General features: G+C 41.7%; 1 protein-coding gene across 5 annotated transcripts in view; it reads right to left on the bottom strand.

Annotated features, from left to right (window-relative positions):
• The window catches only part of adamtsl3 (ADAMTS-like 3), a 121643-nt gene that overhangs the window by 85062 nt on the left and 19388 nt on the right, over nt 1–17193 (bottom strand). For all 5 annotated transcript variants that reach the window (XM_064336583.1, XM_064336582.1, XM_064336586.1 and 2 more), the window contains one exon: nt 17032–17151. In XM_064336583.1, the coding sequence (XP_064192653.1) occupies nt 17032–17151 (120 nt within the window). The remainder of the gene's footprint in view (nt 1–17031; nt 17152–17193) is intronic.

Below are 17193 nucleotides of genomic sequence, written 5' to 3'. Positions count from 1 at the left end.
CTGTCTCAGACAACATTAGAAACACCAAACCCACTGCAAAAAAAACATATGAGATTGAGGACATGTGAAAACGGTATAACCGAAAATAGACCTTTGGAATGAGCACCACTGTGTGTTTCGGTGGACTGTGATACATTAGTTTGGAGAATAAAGCCGCCCTTCTTTCCACAGTTAGTTTGCTTTACAAAGAATAAGGTGAGGGAGGATGAATTGCAGAGGTTTTGAAAAAATGCTGGTCCCAGCGTTGACGAAAGCTGGCACCGGTGTGTTAAATACATGTCTGAATACCATTCAGAAAAAGTACCTCGGGAACTGCACATCAGTTCAAAGATCAATCATTTGAATTAGAGACACAGAAAGGCCATGCGGTGGGTTTTAAACGCGGTGTTGAAGGAACAAGAGCAGCCATTTGGTAGAGACTGGAGCTATTCTTGTCCTCGCTCTTTCCTGTGGGCCAAGTGAAATAATAAAGAGCTCTACAGTATGCAATCCTCTTCAGTGACAGACAGTCATAGGCACAGTCTGCACAGTCTGCACAGTCCAGTCAAGCAGGAGAATCCCATCCCAAAAGTCACACGGCCACATCCAGCCCTGTGCTACACCACCGTACCAGCCGCCACGCCACACCTGAACGGCTGTGCTCGTGTTCAGCGACTGAATTTCAGACAGTAAAAATGTGAAATGTGGAGGGATCCCACATTACTTAGTCTGTAAATCCACTTACCCCAAGCATAGGCTCAGCCACAGCCTAAATACCACATACCTGTCACTGCGATGAGGATGAGGCCTAGCAATGATGTGGGGACACAATTGGCAGTAACTTAGATTGGCCTTCCATACCCTTCATTTGACATCATTTGCATATTTGAGTACATTAATAAAGTCAGATCTTTATTAAAGAAATCAGATTAAGTGCCAATAGGGTTGACACAGCTGTTCATATGCAGGATTTCAAGCATGCAACTGTATTGTTTTGTTACAAGAGCTGGATCCACATAATATACATTTTTTCAATTTTTATTACATTCTTTATTCTACATTCCTTTATATCTGTCATTCAGCAAAACTCTTTCATAGCACTCCTTTTTACTGTGACTTTATCGGTTTTTATTTTCATTAAAATACACCATTTATTTGTATGCAGTTCTTTACTGAGCCAATACCCTCGTCCAGGTTCACTTACGTGGCATACAAATATGCTCAATTCCCTCAGTTCATAACAGATCAATTATGTGGGGCCAATAGAGGATGTTCAATTACTAGGATCTGACAAGCAATTACCAAGTAAAATTTAATCAAAGGCTAATTTGAATGTATCAGACGGACCGCCAGCAAAGACACAGCTTGAGCCGGGAAAATGCTTAGACAATGAACCAAGCAATATTTTCTATGTATTTTTCTCGAGTATCCTATCGTATATGAATATTTGTAGCACAGCTGGAAAGAAGTGTAGGCTCTGCTATTTTGAGCGATGTACATGTCTGTGTTCATATTTACAAAGTCCTGTATAAATGATACATCTGGCCAAAACAACACAAGAATCTGCAATACCACTTCCACTTCCATGGGGACTGTTTCCCAGGTAACTGTCCTCCCACACAGTTATCAGATTTATGTGCGATATACCCAAACACTTTGAGCTAACCAAAGAAGGGGCCCCATAGGGGGGGATTTCTTCTGCAACCCCATGCTGTATGCAACCTCAAGATCACCATCCTGCCCGGCACCTAGCCACCCCAGCAGCACTGTGGCTGGCCACCTCTGAGAAACACCGCTTCACGGAAGGCTTGAGTTGAGCCATGTCCAAGCTGAACATCCAAGCACAAAGAAATGGGACATAATGGTAAACACAGGTGCTGTGCATTTGGGGATACTCAACCAGCTTGGAATCAAGACATGGCCCTGATCTATTCACCAGGAGAATACAGTGAAATACTTTGATTTCCTCTTTTGTACAGTACACCCCAATTAACAGCAATGCAAACCAAAACATGCACCAGGATTCTGTGGGGACAATTTAAGGATTCACATGACCCTGGTACAATCAAAGATCGTCAGCGCCGTGCGCTGTTAGTTTCAGGGGGTGCGTGCGAAGCAAATCATTTACTGTCTTAGAATCAGAAAAGCGCAAGTTATCTGCTAACATCGTCTGCTGTTTTTCACCCCGTAACTGTTCCTGACAAGCTCCTTTGGAACACATGGCGTGTGTGCTTTAGCCCAATAGACGACTGCCTGCACAACAGATGGTCTGGCAGTACAAGGTAAACAAATATCTGACATTTGAATATCTTTAACATCACACCAATCAGTCTTTATTCAAACAGGTCAATACGCAGCATGCATGGCTGCTCCTAAAGAAGACCATAGAAAAAGAGTTGCAGGAAGTTCCCAATTATCATTAGAATTAATCCTTATTAATTTCCCCCCCAGGCGCTGGCCTACTGACAAACACCTTCCCCATTTTGAGAACTGAGAAATCTCTCCTTTGATCAATCTAATGCATTTTTAAGCTCCCCATGGGAACACAAATGCAGTCAAATAATTAAAGCAGTGGTCTGCCAAACTCACATCAAGGGCACTGGGAGACATTTCAGGCGTTCAGTCTAGCTCATTAGCAAAGGGGGAAGAATCAAAGCGAGACTTTCTTTAGGATTTTACAAATTATTACTATTCCAAGCATGGACACTTCATTCTGTTTCATTCGGTGGGCAGAAGTAACCGAGAGAGGGGAATGAATATGGGCGAGACAAAGCAGGTGTAAACACAGAGTCCTCTCAAATGTTCGCTGTCGGACAAAACTATTCAGCGGCTCCTCCCTGCATGGGGTCATGTAGCGGAAAATCTATGCATGGGACTATGTTACAATGCGGGAGTAATCCATTTAAGCCCTGCTAATAAAAGTTAGTGACTGGTGCTGTGTCTAGAATCGCACTGCGTCCCTGACGGATTGGGATAACATGGCTCTCTCAAGCGACGTAACCCATGGTTACCCATGGTGCACTTGTTGAGGAAACTTACTTTTTTTTATTTGTGCACTTTTAACTCCATCTGGCCGAAGTTGCCCGCTGTACGTGCCTGTGTCTGGGAAAAGTGGCTGTGCCATCAGGTCAAACACCTGTATGACTAGGAATATTATAAAATGTTATGAATAATAAGAGACCTGCTTGTGCTGAACTTTGCATGTGTACAGTATGCTGCTGTGAAAATCTAATGTTGTTCAATTAAACACTGGTTCATCTGCAGATTTTTTTGAACAGTCAAGATTACCATTGGGGACCCCAACAAGACACAATACAGGTGTCTGACATTTAAAAAATACTCACAGTCATTACATGGCTTAAAATATAACAAATACATTGTATTTTAATTGTATTCAAATTAGTAAATATTAGTAAATTACAAGGTTACTAGGGCTTCCTATAGATAAGAGACATTCAATCATTCTGAGACAAGTTATCTTCTCATTGAGGACAATAAACCAACTATCTACCTAAATTAAGATTAAATAGTGTATGAATACATATGGTCATCATAACACATAATTAAGCCCATGCGAATGGCCCCAGGCTTAATGTTCTGTAAATCTAACAAATATCTTTGTGTGTAGAGGGCTAACATGGATCAGCTAAAAACTAAAAACATGACATCAAATATCTTGCCCTGAAAACTTCCCCTTCAACTGTAGCATTTCCCAAATACAGGTTCTGGAAAACCAAAATCTTCACAGCCATAATTTTGATCAAAGGGCTTCGTTAACACAAATCCGCACTCGGGGCAGAGCAGTAACACGGCAACATCAATATGTGATTAGCTGGTTCACTTCTCCGGGCCCCTCCCTCCCCCTTGTAAAAACAGCAGAGTGGCTGTGATTTATGGGAAGGGAGAGCAGGGATGGCAACGTTTCGAAAAGGCTATCCGCCTCTCCTCCTCTCCGCAAGAGCAGGATGTTGTTTATGCTTAACGCATTCCCTCGCTCGCCATCCCGCCAAGCTTCTTCGCTACCGCTCCAAATCCTTCATGCCAAATTGAATTTGGAAGAAAAAGTTTACATGAACGTAGCTTCATGCAGAGCGCATCCTCTGACTCGATCTCTCTTATCTGGTTCCTCCGGCCCAGAGCCCATGAAGGACTTTCAAGCGTTTCTGAAGGGGGTTTTTTGGATTCTCTGACAGGCAAGGTATTTATGTCTCTATCCTCCTCTGAGTGAACAAATGAAGAGGGTTCCTATTTGAACTTTCCAACCTGGCTAGAATTAACTAAAACTTGTTTCTTCCTCCCCCCCATGATTTCAACAGAGCAGTAAAGTTTCACTGGTGGGATTCTCCGCTGGCATGCTTCCCTACCTCTTAAACACTGTACTTGTTTTTCAGAAGAATGTTTCCAGTGTAATTTCTTAAAGAGAGATAAGTTTTAGCTGCTGTGTCCTGATATTCTTCTCTCCTGTGGCTCATGGGTATGCAACCGGCTAACATCCAGCCCACTGTAAAACACCCATTTAATTGTCAACTATGCAGTGGCCTTGGTGTGTGTTTGTAGCCTCCACAACAGGTGATGTTCTTAATAAATCTTACCCGCCCATGATTTGTGGTACAGAGAAGTGCTGTACCCTTTATTTGACATTTAAAAATCAGATTCCACCATTTTCTGTATCCCATAGCTGTAACAGCCAATATTCCATCCGAGCTACACAATCAGCTATTGCCGTTTTTAATTAATAAAAACAGGTGCAACAAGGATGCCCATAAATTGTCACTGAAGAACACTTAATGTACTTCTTTCCACTTTTAACTTCCCCCATCCACCCTTCCACCCCCACCTACCCCCTTCTTACTCCTGTTTATGGACTGCAGATGAAAATTAGCTTAAGCAAACTCTGATACAGTACATCAAATGGCAATGCTTAATATTGTAAATGGTCCCTCACAAATACAATAATTTAATTAAACACGAGAATATTTAGGGACAGAATAAGGATCTCCTGTCACCCAGAAGGGAAGAGCTCCACAGCACCAGCACTCCACTCTGTTTTCGGCTAAGTGAGTTCACATATGTGCTCCTCTGTGGCCCCCGCGATAAATTTACAGCCCTTGGACAGCTTGTACCCTTGGAACTTACATGACAGGTGTGTACGGCTGCTTGAGATCTCTGTGCTGAGAACACAGGCAAGCTCCCATAAGCATGCCAGGACAGACATGGCACGGAAATACTAACCATCAAGTGCGGCCCACCCAGACAGTGGCATGAGGGACAAAAGTCCATGCCCTCCCTACAATGTGCCCCTACATACATATAGAGCAGCACTGGGAAAACCTGCATCCACACTCCAGAGTGTCCTCATTCTATACTTAGAAGAGAAGAGCACTAAGAGAAAACAGTAATCCACCCTCAAGTGTACCCTTACACTCTGAGGACCCAGAAAGAACATACTATAACCACCTCAAGTGTGCCATTATACCAACAGTGGCATAATGAATGACTACCCACATCCTCCCCCAATTGAACATTCACATCTAAAGTAGCACGGGGAGAATACACACACTACCCCTTATATAAAGCACATCATAGAAATAAAACATACAGCTCTACTTAAATGAGCCTTTATACAGCATCAAGTAGAGCACAGGGAAAAAATATGGGGTTTTCCATAAACGGTACTGATATTTCAAACATTTACTAAGAACATAGGAATGATTTTTGGTCTTTTTTTTGGCACTGCCTCAGGGGCTCAGGCTTATCAATCAGAGTTCGTTGTCAGTTTGCGATCGAAGCGTAAATATTTCCGATACGCACGACCTTCCTCATCTTACCTGCCACGCCAAGCGATCTGAAGTCTCGGAGAGCGAAAGCGCAGAAATACAAACAGACGGGGGGGGGAAGGGAGAACTACTGTAGGCGATGACTGACATGACGGGATAACTGAGGGGGAACCTGAGAACGTCATGTCTCATTCTTCCGCTCGCAGTCAGCGGCGTGTGCCTCCAGTCTGGCAGAGCGCCTGTCCGAGTCATAAAGGCCCTTCATTTGTCATGGGCTCGTTGAAGGCCCGTGCCTCGCAGCCACGGTAAAAAATCTATTTTTAAAAAGGGGGCTTTGAAACGTCAGGAACCCTGCAATAACATCCAGTCGCCGTCCCCGCGCTTAATGCAAGAAAAACACTGCTCTGATTAATAGACACGGAAGGGGAGGTTGACACAGCGCATACTAATTTCTGCAAATAATAGACGGTGCATTCCAATTACGCGAGGCCTCGTGGTTCGTCCTGCCGCAGCTCAGAGTTAAACAGTAAAACTTTCTTGCACGATGCGTGCATAAGGGGCACAGAAGCGCGAGCATGTCGGGATCGTGAAATTTCATCTGCGCATTTATTCTGCCGTACAGTCATACAGTGCTTTCCAGATGGTCCACGTGCTCACTGGTACAGCACCCTCAGGTAATCCCTTGTTCCTCTTTCCTTTACAATTTACCAATCAATATGGGCAAAGGTCCAACACAGCTATGATGAATGTGTTAAAAACAGCTGTCAGAGCTGATCATTTTATATTCCGAGGGCGTACGGAAATTTGTACATCTGTGTGTTGTCATGGAACGCAGACACTTGACAAAAAATCATAGATTTGTATCGGCCTGGCAAAAGAGTGCACTGTTAGTTCCACTACTGGTGAAATATTTGTTTGTTCTACCAGAAAAATGTACAAACCTTCAGATTTCCGCACGCAATTTTTCATGTTCAATGTGATTGACGTTGAGAACAGATTAAGTGGGGCAAATCGAGTTCAGAGAAATGGAAAATGGTGGAGATCTGTTCGTTCGTCGGACATCCCGCTGCACTGTCAAGAGGATCAAAGCAGATTTTTAATGTCACTGTAGCTGCTACAGTTACATCCATAATATGCTTTGATCCTGGCATACTGTACCATTTCAGTAAAAAATATCAAAGAAATAGAATTTTAATATAAGGTTTTCAGCATAAAAAGTGAATACGTTTTCAAAACCATAGCTTCTGAAATGGGACTTGCATGCATACTGATGTTAACAAACTGTTAATGGCCCAAAAAATCCTTTCTACAATTTACAACAAAAACAATAGATATGCTAAAGCCCAAGTACAATACATCTGAAAAATCATAAAATAGATTTTTTTATTATTGTTCTTTGCAGTCAGTATGCCATGACAGAAAAGGGCAGGTGCACTTGGAGTGAACTACAGCCCAGCACTGGTTTTTACAAAACTTAAATAAACATGGTATTACCACGCCTGCTTCATCAAGTCGTCAAAGCCAATCAATTGACCATGTAAACCAGTCTGGAACAATAGACCCCTCTAGATTTTTCCATCACGCCCCCTCACTCCCCACATAAAGCAATACTGTGTAGATAGGCCTTTGGCATTACAGCTCTGATTCATCTCGGGAATGTCTGTATGAGCTTTGTACATTTGCTCCAACTCTGTCAAGCTAGATGGATAGCATTGGTGGACAGCAATTTTCAGGTCATACCACAGATTTGCAATGGGAATTAAGTCTGGGCTTTGGCTGGGTTAATCCAGGATGCTGACCTTCTTGTTTTTAAGCCATTCGTTTGTAGTTTTTGCCATGTGCTCTGAGTCATTGTCGCGTTTGAACATGAATCTTTGCCCTAGACACAGATCTCTCACGAACTCAAGGATTTGTCAAGTATTTGGCTCCATCCATCTTGCCCTTGAAGCTTGCCGGTCTCTCCTGCTGAGAAGCAACCCCACTGCACAATGCTGCCAGGACCATGCTTGACAGTAGCGGTGGTGTCCTGGATGATGGTTTGCACCAAAAGCTAACACTTTGCTTTCAGGACAAAGAGCTGAACTTTAGTCTCATAAGACCACACAATTTTACATCAAGCCACTCTCCCAAAAAGGCCAAATCTGTGAAGTGGTGAGGAGATTGATCTCTAGACAGTTTCTCCCATTTTAGCTAATGAGCTGTGCGACTCAACTTGTAACTGGTCTTTTGGAAATTTCTCTGAAAACTGACCTTCTCCAGTGTTTCTCAGTTTGGTAGGAAGATCTGATATGGGCATAGTGTCTGGGCTGTGCTAAATTGCTTTCCAATACTGCTACAATTGACAGTAGGACGGTTCCTAGGAGATTGTCTTTGCTAGGCTTTTTATAACCAATTCCAGCTTTCTGCCTCCTAGAAGCTTAATCTTGAAGTTCCATGGGAAGTTCCTCCATGACAGACCTGATCTGCAGTTTCAGTTGTGAGACCTCAAAAGGCAGTATTCTTTGTTCTACAATCACAGAATCAAAATCAACAAAGGCAGACCTTCTTAAAATATTCAGTGATTTATTTAGTGTGAAAATTGAATATCCAGTACCTGGGGGAGAAATAAGTGGTAAGCCATTTTTAGGATATATTTTTGATTCTGAAGACATCTAAATTTAATTTTGAAATCAAATAGAGTTCAAGAGAAATCAAATCTTATTCTATATTCAATTCTCACCAAAATAAGAATTAACCTATGTAGGGTCAAAACTTTCTGAAGGCACTGTGTGTGTGTTTATGTGTATCTGGGGTGACTTACATTGCTCATTAATCAGGTTTATAGAAAAATATCTGGAGAAATAATAGAAGTACCTATAAATGCTTTGCCACAATAAAACAAAGCAGAATAGTGTACAATGTTTTAAATGTTGATGTAAAGACAATGTTGCACACACATTAAATCTGCCAATGCACTTTGGTTGTACAGTGATGGACACAAAGGTTGATACAATATTTGAATTTAGCCGTTTCTCAACACAGCAACATGAGAAGTAATCAATGGGAGGTTAAAATTGGAGGTACTGTATATACTTTCTCAGTTCCACCCCCTTCCCACAGCAAGACTGTACAGACAGACATCCATTTCCATGAACATGTTATGGCTATGTTGCTATTCAACAGCAATGCAATGAGAGCCCCTCACAACACAACTATTGCTTATTGTGCAAAACAAAAGTAGCTGTTCTTTGCTTGGTCAAAAAAGCAGGAGTATTAACAGGCATATTCCCACATGTAAAAGTCACAAGCGAGGTTGTGACACTGATGACTTCACTCCTGGACTGAGAGCTCGAACTTCAATCTCTGCAGTGCCTCTGTATCCCCCAGGTCCAGCATTACAAAAACAACACACCTCAGGCTAATTTTCTGGACAATGATTGAGTGTGCACAAGCCCCCGCGTCGCTAATGCTGAGCGTTTACTCGGGTGCAGCCCCGGCCTCGACTGTTTCTTGACAGGCGCTGCGAGGGATTAGGCGAATGAATTTACAATTATACACCCCCGAAACCGACAGCTTTGGCATGCCGACGTTGCTTGGGTAATCTGTGAGGAAACCCGTTTCACACGATGACCATAAATATTTGATTCCCGCTTTGAAAATCAGACATGGAGGCTTTGAATTCAATTTTTGTCTGTTTCAAAGAAATGAAATTACACGAAGAGTACAGCATGACAAAAGTATTACAACTGCAGCGTCCCAGATGTGAGGAAATACAGGAAGGATGGACTAATAAAAGAAAAATGTACACAAATCTTTAAAAATCAAATGTTTTCCAGGATAAAAGGAGAGGAAAAATACTGTGCAGAACTATTGCATTCATGCACATCTAATCAATTCTTACGGATGATAGAAAATGGTTTCACAGCGGTGGTTCCCATTTGAATGAAGGAAACTAAATTGAATAGGGTGGGAAAAGTTAAAACCAAGCTGAATACTGCACCAGAGTGTAATAGATGTAGACTGGGAGACAAAGTAAAGGGTATAAAGAAATCCAGTTAAACTGCTTCTGAACTCTGGGCATCTATTATACGATTTTCAGGTTGACTGGCAGGCTGACATAACAGAACTTAATTCTGAACCCAACAATAAGCAGGACTGTTCTTTCTTGGAAGGGTGTGGGGGAAGGAGAAATTGGGCAGGAAGCTTGCTTTGTTGAAAAGAAGTCAAATTTCTACTAGCCTATACAAACTACCATGGTCGAGCGGAAACCCACGTTTATTCACCCTTTCATTCCAGCAAGGCCTCAGATTCTATGCTTCCAGATGCTCAATTGCTTCTAACTATTGTTTTTTTATCCAACCAACATGGCCCATATACTATTTAACACATTATGAGCCAATAGAAACTTTTACTGTAGCTCACTGCTTGGGACACTGCAGTCCACATTGTCCAAATAATCTCTTTTAGACAGATCATTATAGCCTAGTCAAATAATGCCTGTGGACCTCTCAGAGCTCCACAGTCCCTATTTAGGGAAAGAAACAGATTAGGAAGGTCCAGAGAACATTTGTGATACAGCCCTAAAAAAAGGAAATATAACACTTGAAAAGTCAGCAAAAGACAGAGGTGACGACAGATTTAAAAAACTTTAACTACTGCTTTGTTCTTTGCTCAGAACCTGAGAAATAACCATGCTTCCCATTCCCTTTGTCTAGCACCTCAGTAATAGTTACTACAGGTGAAATATGGGAGAATCATTGTGTTAACATGATTGGACCCCACCCAATTCCTCTTTGGTGATGACAGAAAGGTTGGCTATTGCAAACTGCAAAGGACCTTGTGACCGCCCCTGGCCCCAACATGCTACAGCCAATGTTTGCTTTCACCCAGGCATTTACTTCTAAAAGAGACCCAAAAAAAATACAAGGCGATAGAACTCAATTTACTCTGTTGACCAATGATGGTAGAGAAGGAGAACCAGAGGACCAATTACAGAATAAACTACTGCTGTGGGAGATCATCCACATGCCTATGCTCCCTGAAACCTTTAGACAACTTGCGGAAGCAATCATAATTTCAGTAGGCTTTCATTATGCATCAAGTCTATTATCATTAAAATCTAGCAGAGTAGACTGTCATTGTCAATTACTAAGTGCCAGATTGCAGCTCCTACTGGGCAGAAACATTCTCTGTGTGTAACTTGCCCTGTGTTACTTTTATACTACAGGCAGCCATCCAGGGAATCAAGCGATTTAATCAGACAAAATAATGGCTACACATGTGCTGAGGGAAATTCAATGGATTGAATGTGTTAGCCTTTTTTTTAGCTGACTGACTGGGGATAATCCAATAAAGTTTAATGAGTGTACCATAAATGGTGTGAAATACATAATATCCCTCAATGACCATTTCTCCCCATTTTAAACATAGCTACAGCAAATGTACACCAAACCACAATGTAGCTGCCCTGAATGAATGAATGAATGAAACATTGCATTTATGTAGCACTTGCCAGATGCTCACAGTGACGAGGGAGAACTCACCACCACCAATGTGTAGCACCCACCTGGGTGATGCACGGCAGCCATTTTGCAACAGAACGTTCAGCACACATTAGCTTGGGCAGAGAGGGAGAAACTATTTTTAGACAACTAAATCAGGGGATGATTAGGTGGCATGTTGAGAGAACGAGGTTGGGAATTTAGCCAAGACACCAGCAAACCCCCCTATTCTTTGAGATGAGTGGCATGGGGTCTTTAATGTCCACAGTGAGTCAGAACATCATTTTAACGTCTCATCTAAAGGACAGCATCTCCTACAGCACAGTGTCCCTGTCACAGCACAGTTTATTTGACCAGAGCGAAGACTGCCCACTGCTGGCCCACCAACATCAATTCCAGCAGCAACTTAGTTTTTCCAGGAGGACTCCCATTGAAGTACTAAGCAAGCCCACACTCGCTTAGCTTCAGCCATTTGTTAGGGCCAGGGTGCATCGTCGGATGGCTGCTGGCTGGCTGCTCTGCATTTACTTTTCAGTTCTATCACTTTAAAAAGCAGTGCAACTAATATATTAACCTACAAACACACAGCTAAGGCACTAAGTGGCAATTAAGCAAAATGTATTGTGTTTACCCGGTGAATCAGTCTGCTTTACAGCTGGAAACTATTGAGCAAGAGCATCTCATTCATTGGCAGGAACAGCTCACTTTGAGGACTCTGTAGTACACACAGAAGAGGTGTCTTTTTGGTCAGATTCAGCAGCTAAAATAATGCATGCAGAAAGGCATTTTGTTTTAGAGTAAGTACCTTGCTCAATGGTATAACAGCAATGTCCCACCTGGGAATTGAACCTGCAACCATGGTGTTGCAATCCCACATTCTTAAACATGTAACACTGCTGCTCCAAAAGCATGAAATGGGTTTTGAGGTTAGTTTTATTATCTAGCTGTACATATGACACAGGAAAAAAAATTGGGGCGAGACACCTTCTTTCTCTTTAAAATGTCTCAGCACAATACTTCACTAAGCTTTACTAGATTTAAAGATGGAAAAAAAATATTTGACAGTTACCCATAAATCCTTGGATGAATGATGCTGGGCGGCGCTGCACTGACGCCAGATTGCTGCTACACCAGGGAAGATGGCTCACTGAACAGTGAACTTAAGACTGCTCACTCTCACCAGCATCAGGCCCGGTCCTATGGGGCCTAGTATAGCAGCCACCCACTCTCTGTGGTTCAGACCTGTGAGATATCAATGTACATGTAGTTCACACTAAACTGTGAACCATGTGGAAACCCCTGAATCCATGTCCATAGCTTAATGCTATACGACCCGCTTTCACTAACAGCTTGGAGTCATGCATTTGTTTCCACGACTGCCATGCCAACTTCAGGAGTCCAGACGTAACTCACCATGGGTCAAAACTCATTTCCATGCCACCGCAATTTATAAACTTTCTGGGAAAGCGCACTCCAGTACTACCATGTGCCTAAACTGATTAAAGTGTTTTAATAGCATAAATGGGACTTTCCACAGGCTCCTCTGTGGAACACCACATACAAAAACGAAACAGTATTACAATAATAAAGTCCTCAACCAGAAAATAATTTATCAGGAGAGACCCAAAAATTACCTGGAATAATGGCTCCCAGGGCTCCTTTCAAATGCATTTCTGGACTGTCATCGTAACAGAGGTATAACAGGATATGTACTTGAAACTACCCATTAGAAGAAACTTACTGAGCCATACAGAATCAAAGTCCATATTTAATTGCATGCCGGTCTACTTCAGTGGCATATAACCAGTGTCTGGAAACCTGTCATCTGTCACTAAGACATACAAACCAACCAGGCCAGTCTCCTTGCAGAAAATCTATACGATCACACTCCTCCAGTTACTTACATTTGAAAGACAGCCCAGTTTCAAGATCTGCTGCTCTGCTAATACTCCAGCAGTAAAGCTCTCAGCTCCAAAAACAATTATAAAGCAATGACCAGGCAAGTGAGACTGAATGCTAAAGGAGGAATTTACTGGAATTTATTTTCCGTAAATTCCTTGATCCAGAACACTTTTACTTACGTATGAGAAGGGTCATTGGCATTCTTTGTTGCGAGAGTGGTATCATTGTGTCAACTCTGCTCTCCACAGCAATGTGTATAACAAAATCTATTATTTGAATGAGATACAACTGAATACTTCAGTATTGTGTTTCTTTGAATCATGGCAGGCCTGAGCTTTCAGGGACAACAGCCTCCGCCAAATGGATTGCTTGAGCTTCAAACATAAACCTTTAGGACAGAAACCTTTTTACGCTCCAGCCAGGCAATTTCTCAAAAAAAGAACTCATTAAACCTTTGAGTCCTATAAAGGTACACAGAAATCATTCTCAAGTTAGCCAGGAAGATTTGGGGGGTTGGCCACACCCACAGCACAGTAGCACACACTAACAGGCTTTGGTGATTATGCTGTACCTCATCAAGACCGAGATCCCTAAGTATTGACTTTCCAAAAAGGCCTTTTAGGTGCCCTTGAAAGCAGTAATAAACACTCCCTGAGACTAAGGCACAGAATTGTTCACAGTCTGCACCAACTGTCCCTGACCATCCAGAATTTATGGCTTTTGATTAGCAAAGGGCTCTCTGCACAAACAACCCATAGAGATCCCCCAACACCCTTTCTTTAAAGCACAGAAATGCTAGCTATGCAGTGACACTCCAATTCCAGCTCCAAAACAGGTAAAATATTATGACTCTGAGGTATTCCCTGAACAAATAACTCAGTTCTTCAAAAAAAAAGAGAGAGAGATGAGGAAAATAAATAAGTTGGCTGATCATATTACTTAGGGACAATAAATCCACTTAATTCACTGCTGGAACCTTTGCTCTTTTTTTCATTGTTTTTCAATAATTTTAGTTATTCCCATGTCCCCTTTCCATTTGAACTCTCCAATTTAATTTGAACTCACAATCATAATAATGTAAAGAAGTTCAAATTGGTCATTGATATGTTTTCTTAGCTCCTAGCACAAACAGTCTTTTGAAAGGCCTGGTTCCTCTGTGGTTTTCGAGGGTGAGATTTAGTCATTGACCGCACTGAATCCGGTCAGGAAGCAGAGATTCACTGAGGAGCTCTTTTAGGATCCAGGGCAGGCTGCACAGGCATAGGCGCAGAAATCTTTTTGGGTTTATTCACCATCTTTTATTCCTGTCTGAAACAGACCACTGTCATCACCGTGGGAGGAACAATGGACCAGTCATGGATGTCCAGGCTAAACAATTCAAACCAGAAAAATGGAAAAAGGAATTTGTCAATCAATTCTATTTAAAAATGTAAATGATATCGAAATGCGTCATTGCACTGAAGTGAGAAACATCACTAAGTTTGCAGTGTACTTTCAGCAGAAACTGCCAAAAAGGGATATTACATTTGAACGTTTCCCCCTTTGACAATTATCTCACCTGTGAGCAGATGACAGGATAATAGTTATATAATAATACACTTCTGAAAGGTAAGCAATTTTTTAAATCCGTGCTGAAAGCCCAATGTAGGAAATGGCAGTAATAGGCCACAGCTCTGTCTCTGCTGTTTAACATTTGAAATCTCACAGTGACAGTGCGCTCATTTCCTCCTCCCAACCCAAAGACATTTTTCCTGTTGCTCATTTCCCCATTCCTAGCCATCAATGAGAAGGTCATCCTAAATGCCAACTGACAGTGGAGCTACATTCGATGTCTGCACCCCATGCTCTGTATTAGTGTGATAAGACTCCTATTCCTTGCATCAGTCTTCATTTTAAACCTCCTCACATAGCTATCCATATGAACCACCGAGGTTCCAGACACACAAAGACAAAAAGGAGCATGCAAAAACATATATTGATATTTGTCTTACATGCTTCACAACCGCTTGTTGAAGTGTGTGTAAAATATCTGGTAATTAATGACAGTCCCAAAAAATGTTCAGAGGAAGAAAATTTTCAGGATTCATAAAACTATCGCCTTGAATAGTGACATAATGGCTGACTGTCAGCAATTCGTATGTGGGAAGTGGCAAGCAGCAAGATCCAGCGAACCTAACAAAACTATCCATGTGCTATATAATTGTGAAACCAGGTGTGTCATTTCAGACAAGAGATAATGCCTGAAAATAAACATTAGAGGAAAGTGTATTTCAGAAGGTTTAGGGTTGTGCAAAACCTCATAATGTCCTTGGTAAGCTGTACATTATTGCACCATGCAGAACTTCTACGATCTTCATGAACATGCAGAAATCAGGAACATTATGATTAATAAGACAAATGGAAAATATTTTCCTAAGAGGAATCTTTTCTTACCACAGTTACATAATGTTTTTTAATAAAATATTTTAAATGGAGGTAAAACCTTGGAAATAAATGTTTTTCTGACTTTAACATATCTAAACATCAGATGAATAAATTGGTTTAGCCCAAAAAGTTGAGCCAATATTATTTCCAGTTGAACATCATTTTTTAAATTAATTTTCAAATTTTAAAGAAAATCTTTATTGCTTAGAAACAAGATGCAAATAATTTTCAGTGTACACATCTAGGCTCGTATAACCAATGCACATTTGCATGTCGTTTGTCAGCAGCAAGATAAGATTTGTCAACATGCTATGAGAAGTGGGTTTATGTGGTTACCCTCCCAGTTTTATTTAGCTGAAGGAGCAAGGTCTCTTTATTTGCCAAAGTACAGAGCCAAACAGTTCATTCCAAATATGCAGATTTGTTAAATGAATTTGAGTGCATTATAGACATTTTAAAACAAAAATGTTTTAACTTATTAAAAGATACAAGCCAAGCACTGCAGCAGACTGAGGGCCATGTAGAAAAAGAAAAACAAAAATAAAAACAGAATTATATGTTGTGCTCCCCTGACAAGACATCTGTATTTCATTCACTGTCTGCTCATCAGCTGCAGAACATTGCTCCTCTCCCTGTTTCCCAGTCTACTGCATACAACAAGCCCACTCGCAGGCAAACCAGGTTTTCTTCACATGTGTGTGTGTGTGTGTGTGTGTGTGTGTGTGTGAGAAAGCGAGAGAGGGGGGGAGAGGGAGAGAGCGAGAATCAGCCACACAGTAGTCACGCTTGAGTGCCAAGACTACACAGGAATCCTCTTGGCCCCCTGAGTACTGTGCTTAAATGTCACCTCATATCACCCCCCCCCTCCACATCTACAAGCAGCTTCTTTAAGAGGTGCTGTGCTCTGCACCTTTGAGCTTAACTGAGTAATCCAGATGCAATGTTCTCAGTACACAATGGCTTCTATTTGCGGAGGAATTTAAGGGCAGATGTTTGCCTGAAGAGAACTAAAGGGATGCATTGTGTTAGTCAGTTCCACTGAATGCATTTGGCAAATACGGGAAAACACGGTACATGCAGATCAAAACAACCCAGTTTACTCATGAGTGAGCATGAAAAATAGAAGGGGCTTCTCCAAACACGCACGTACGATCAAAAACATGGTAAGAAATAAACGGGAACAGTTCAAAAGTCAATATGGGACACTGCTTGCTGAACTCTATTCAGGCCCACCTGAGTATACGTTACAGCAGTATATTGGTTTTCTTGGTTTCACCAATTTCATGCAAGTGTTAAAGGACACAAATAATAAGATAAAATTAGTTTATTTGAAGACCTTGTTTTCACAGGCCTTTGCCCCAAAGGCCCCCAGCCCCCACTGTTTAACTTCTCAGGAAGGTGTTTCCCATCTGTGATCCAGAGACTAAAAAACATAGTTGGGTGTGTTTAGAACAAGGAGTTCGACTAACCTGATCATCATAGCGGAAGGTTAGGAACTGCTCCCCAGTCGTGTCCTCTAGGAAGCTCCCCTGTGGAGACAGTGCGAATTCGGGAAGGAAGTAGACACTTTGTGACTGGCTTGCTTCCGTCTGCAAAAAAGGTTAGAGAAAAGGGAGTTATTGATATAAAAA

This window comes from Anguilla rostrata, chromosome 5 (assembly GCF_018555375.3).
Source record: "Anguilla rostrata isolate EN2019 chromosome 5, ASM1855537v3, whole genome shotgun sequence".
NCBI lineage: Eukaryota > Metazoa > Chordata > Actinopteri > Anguilliformes > Anguillidae > Anguilla > Anguilla rostrata.
Note: the sequence above shows the minus strand (reverse complement) of the source record. Positions and strands in the feature narration are given on the sequence as shown.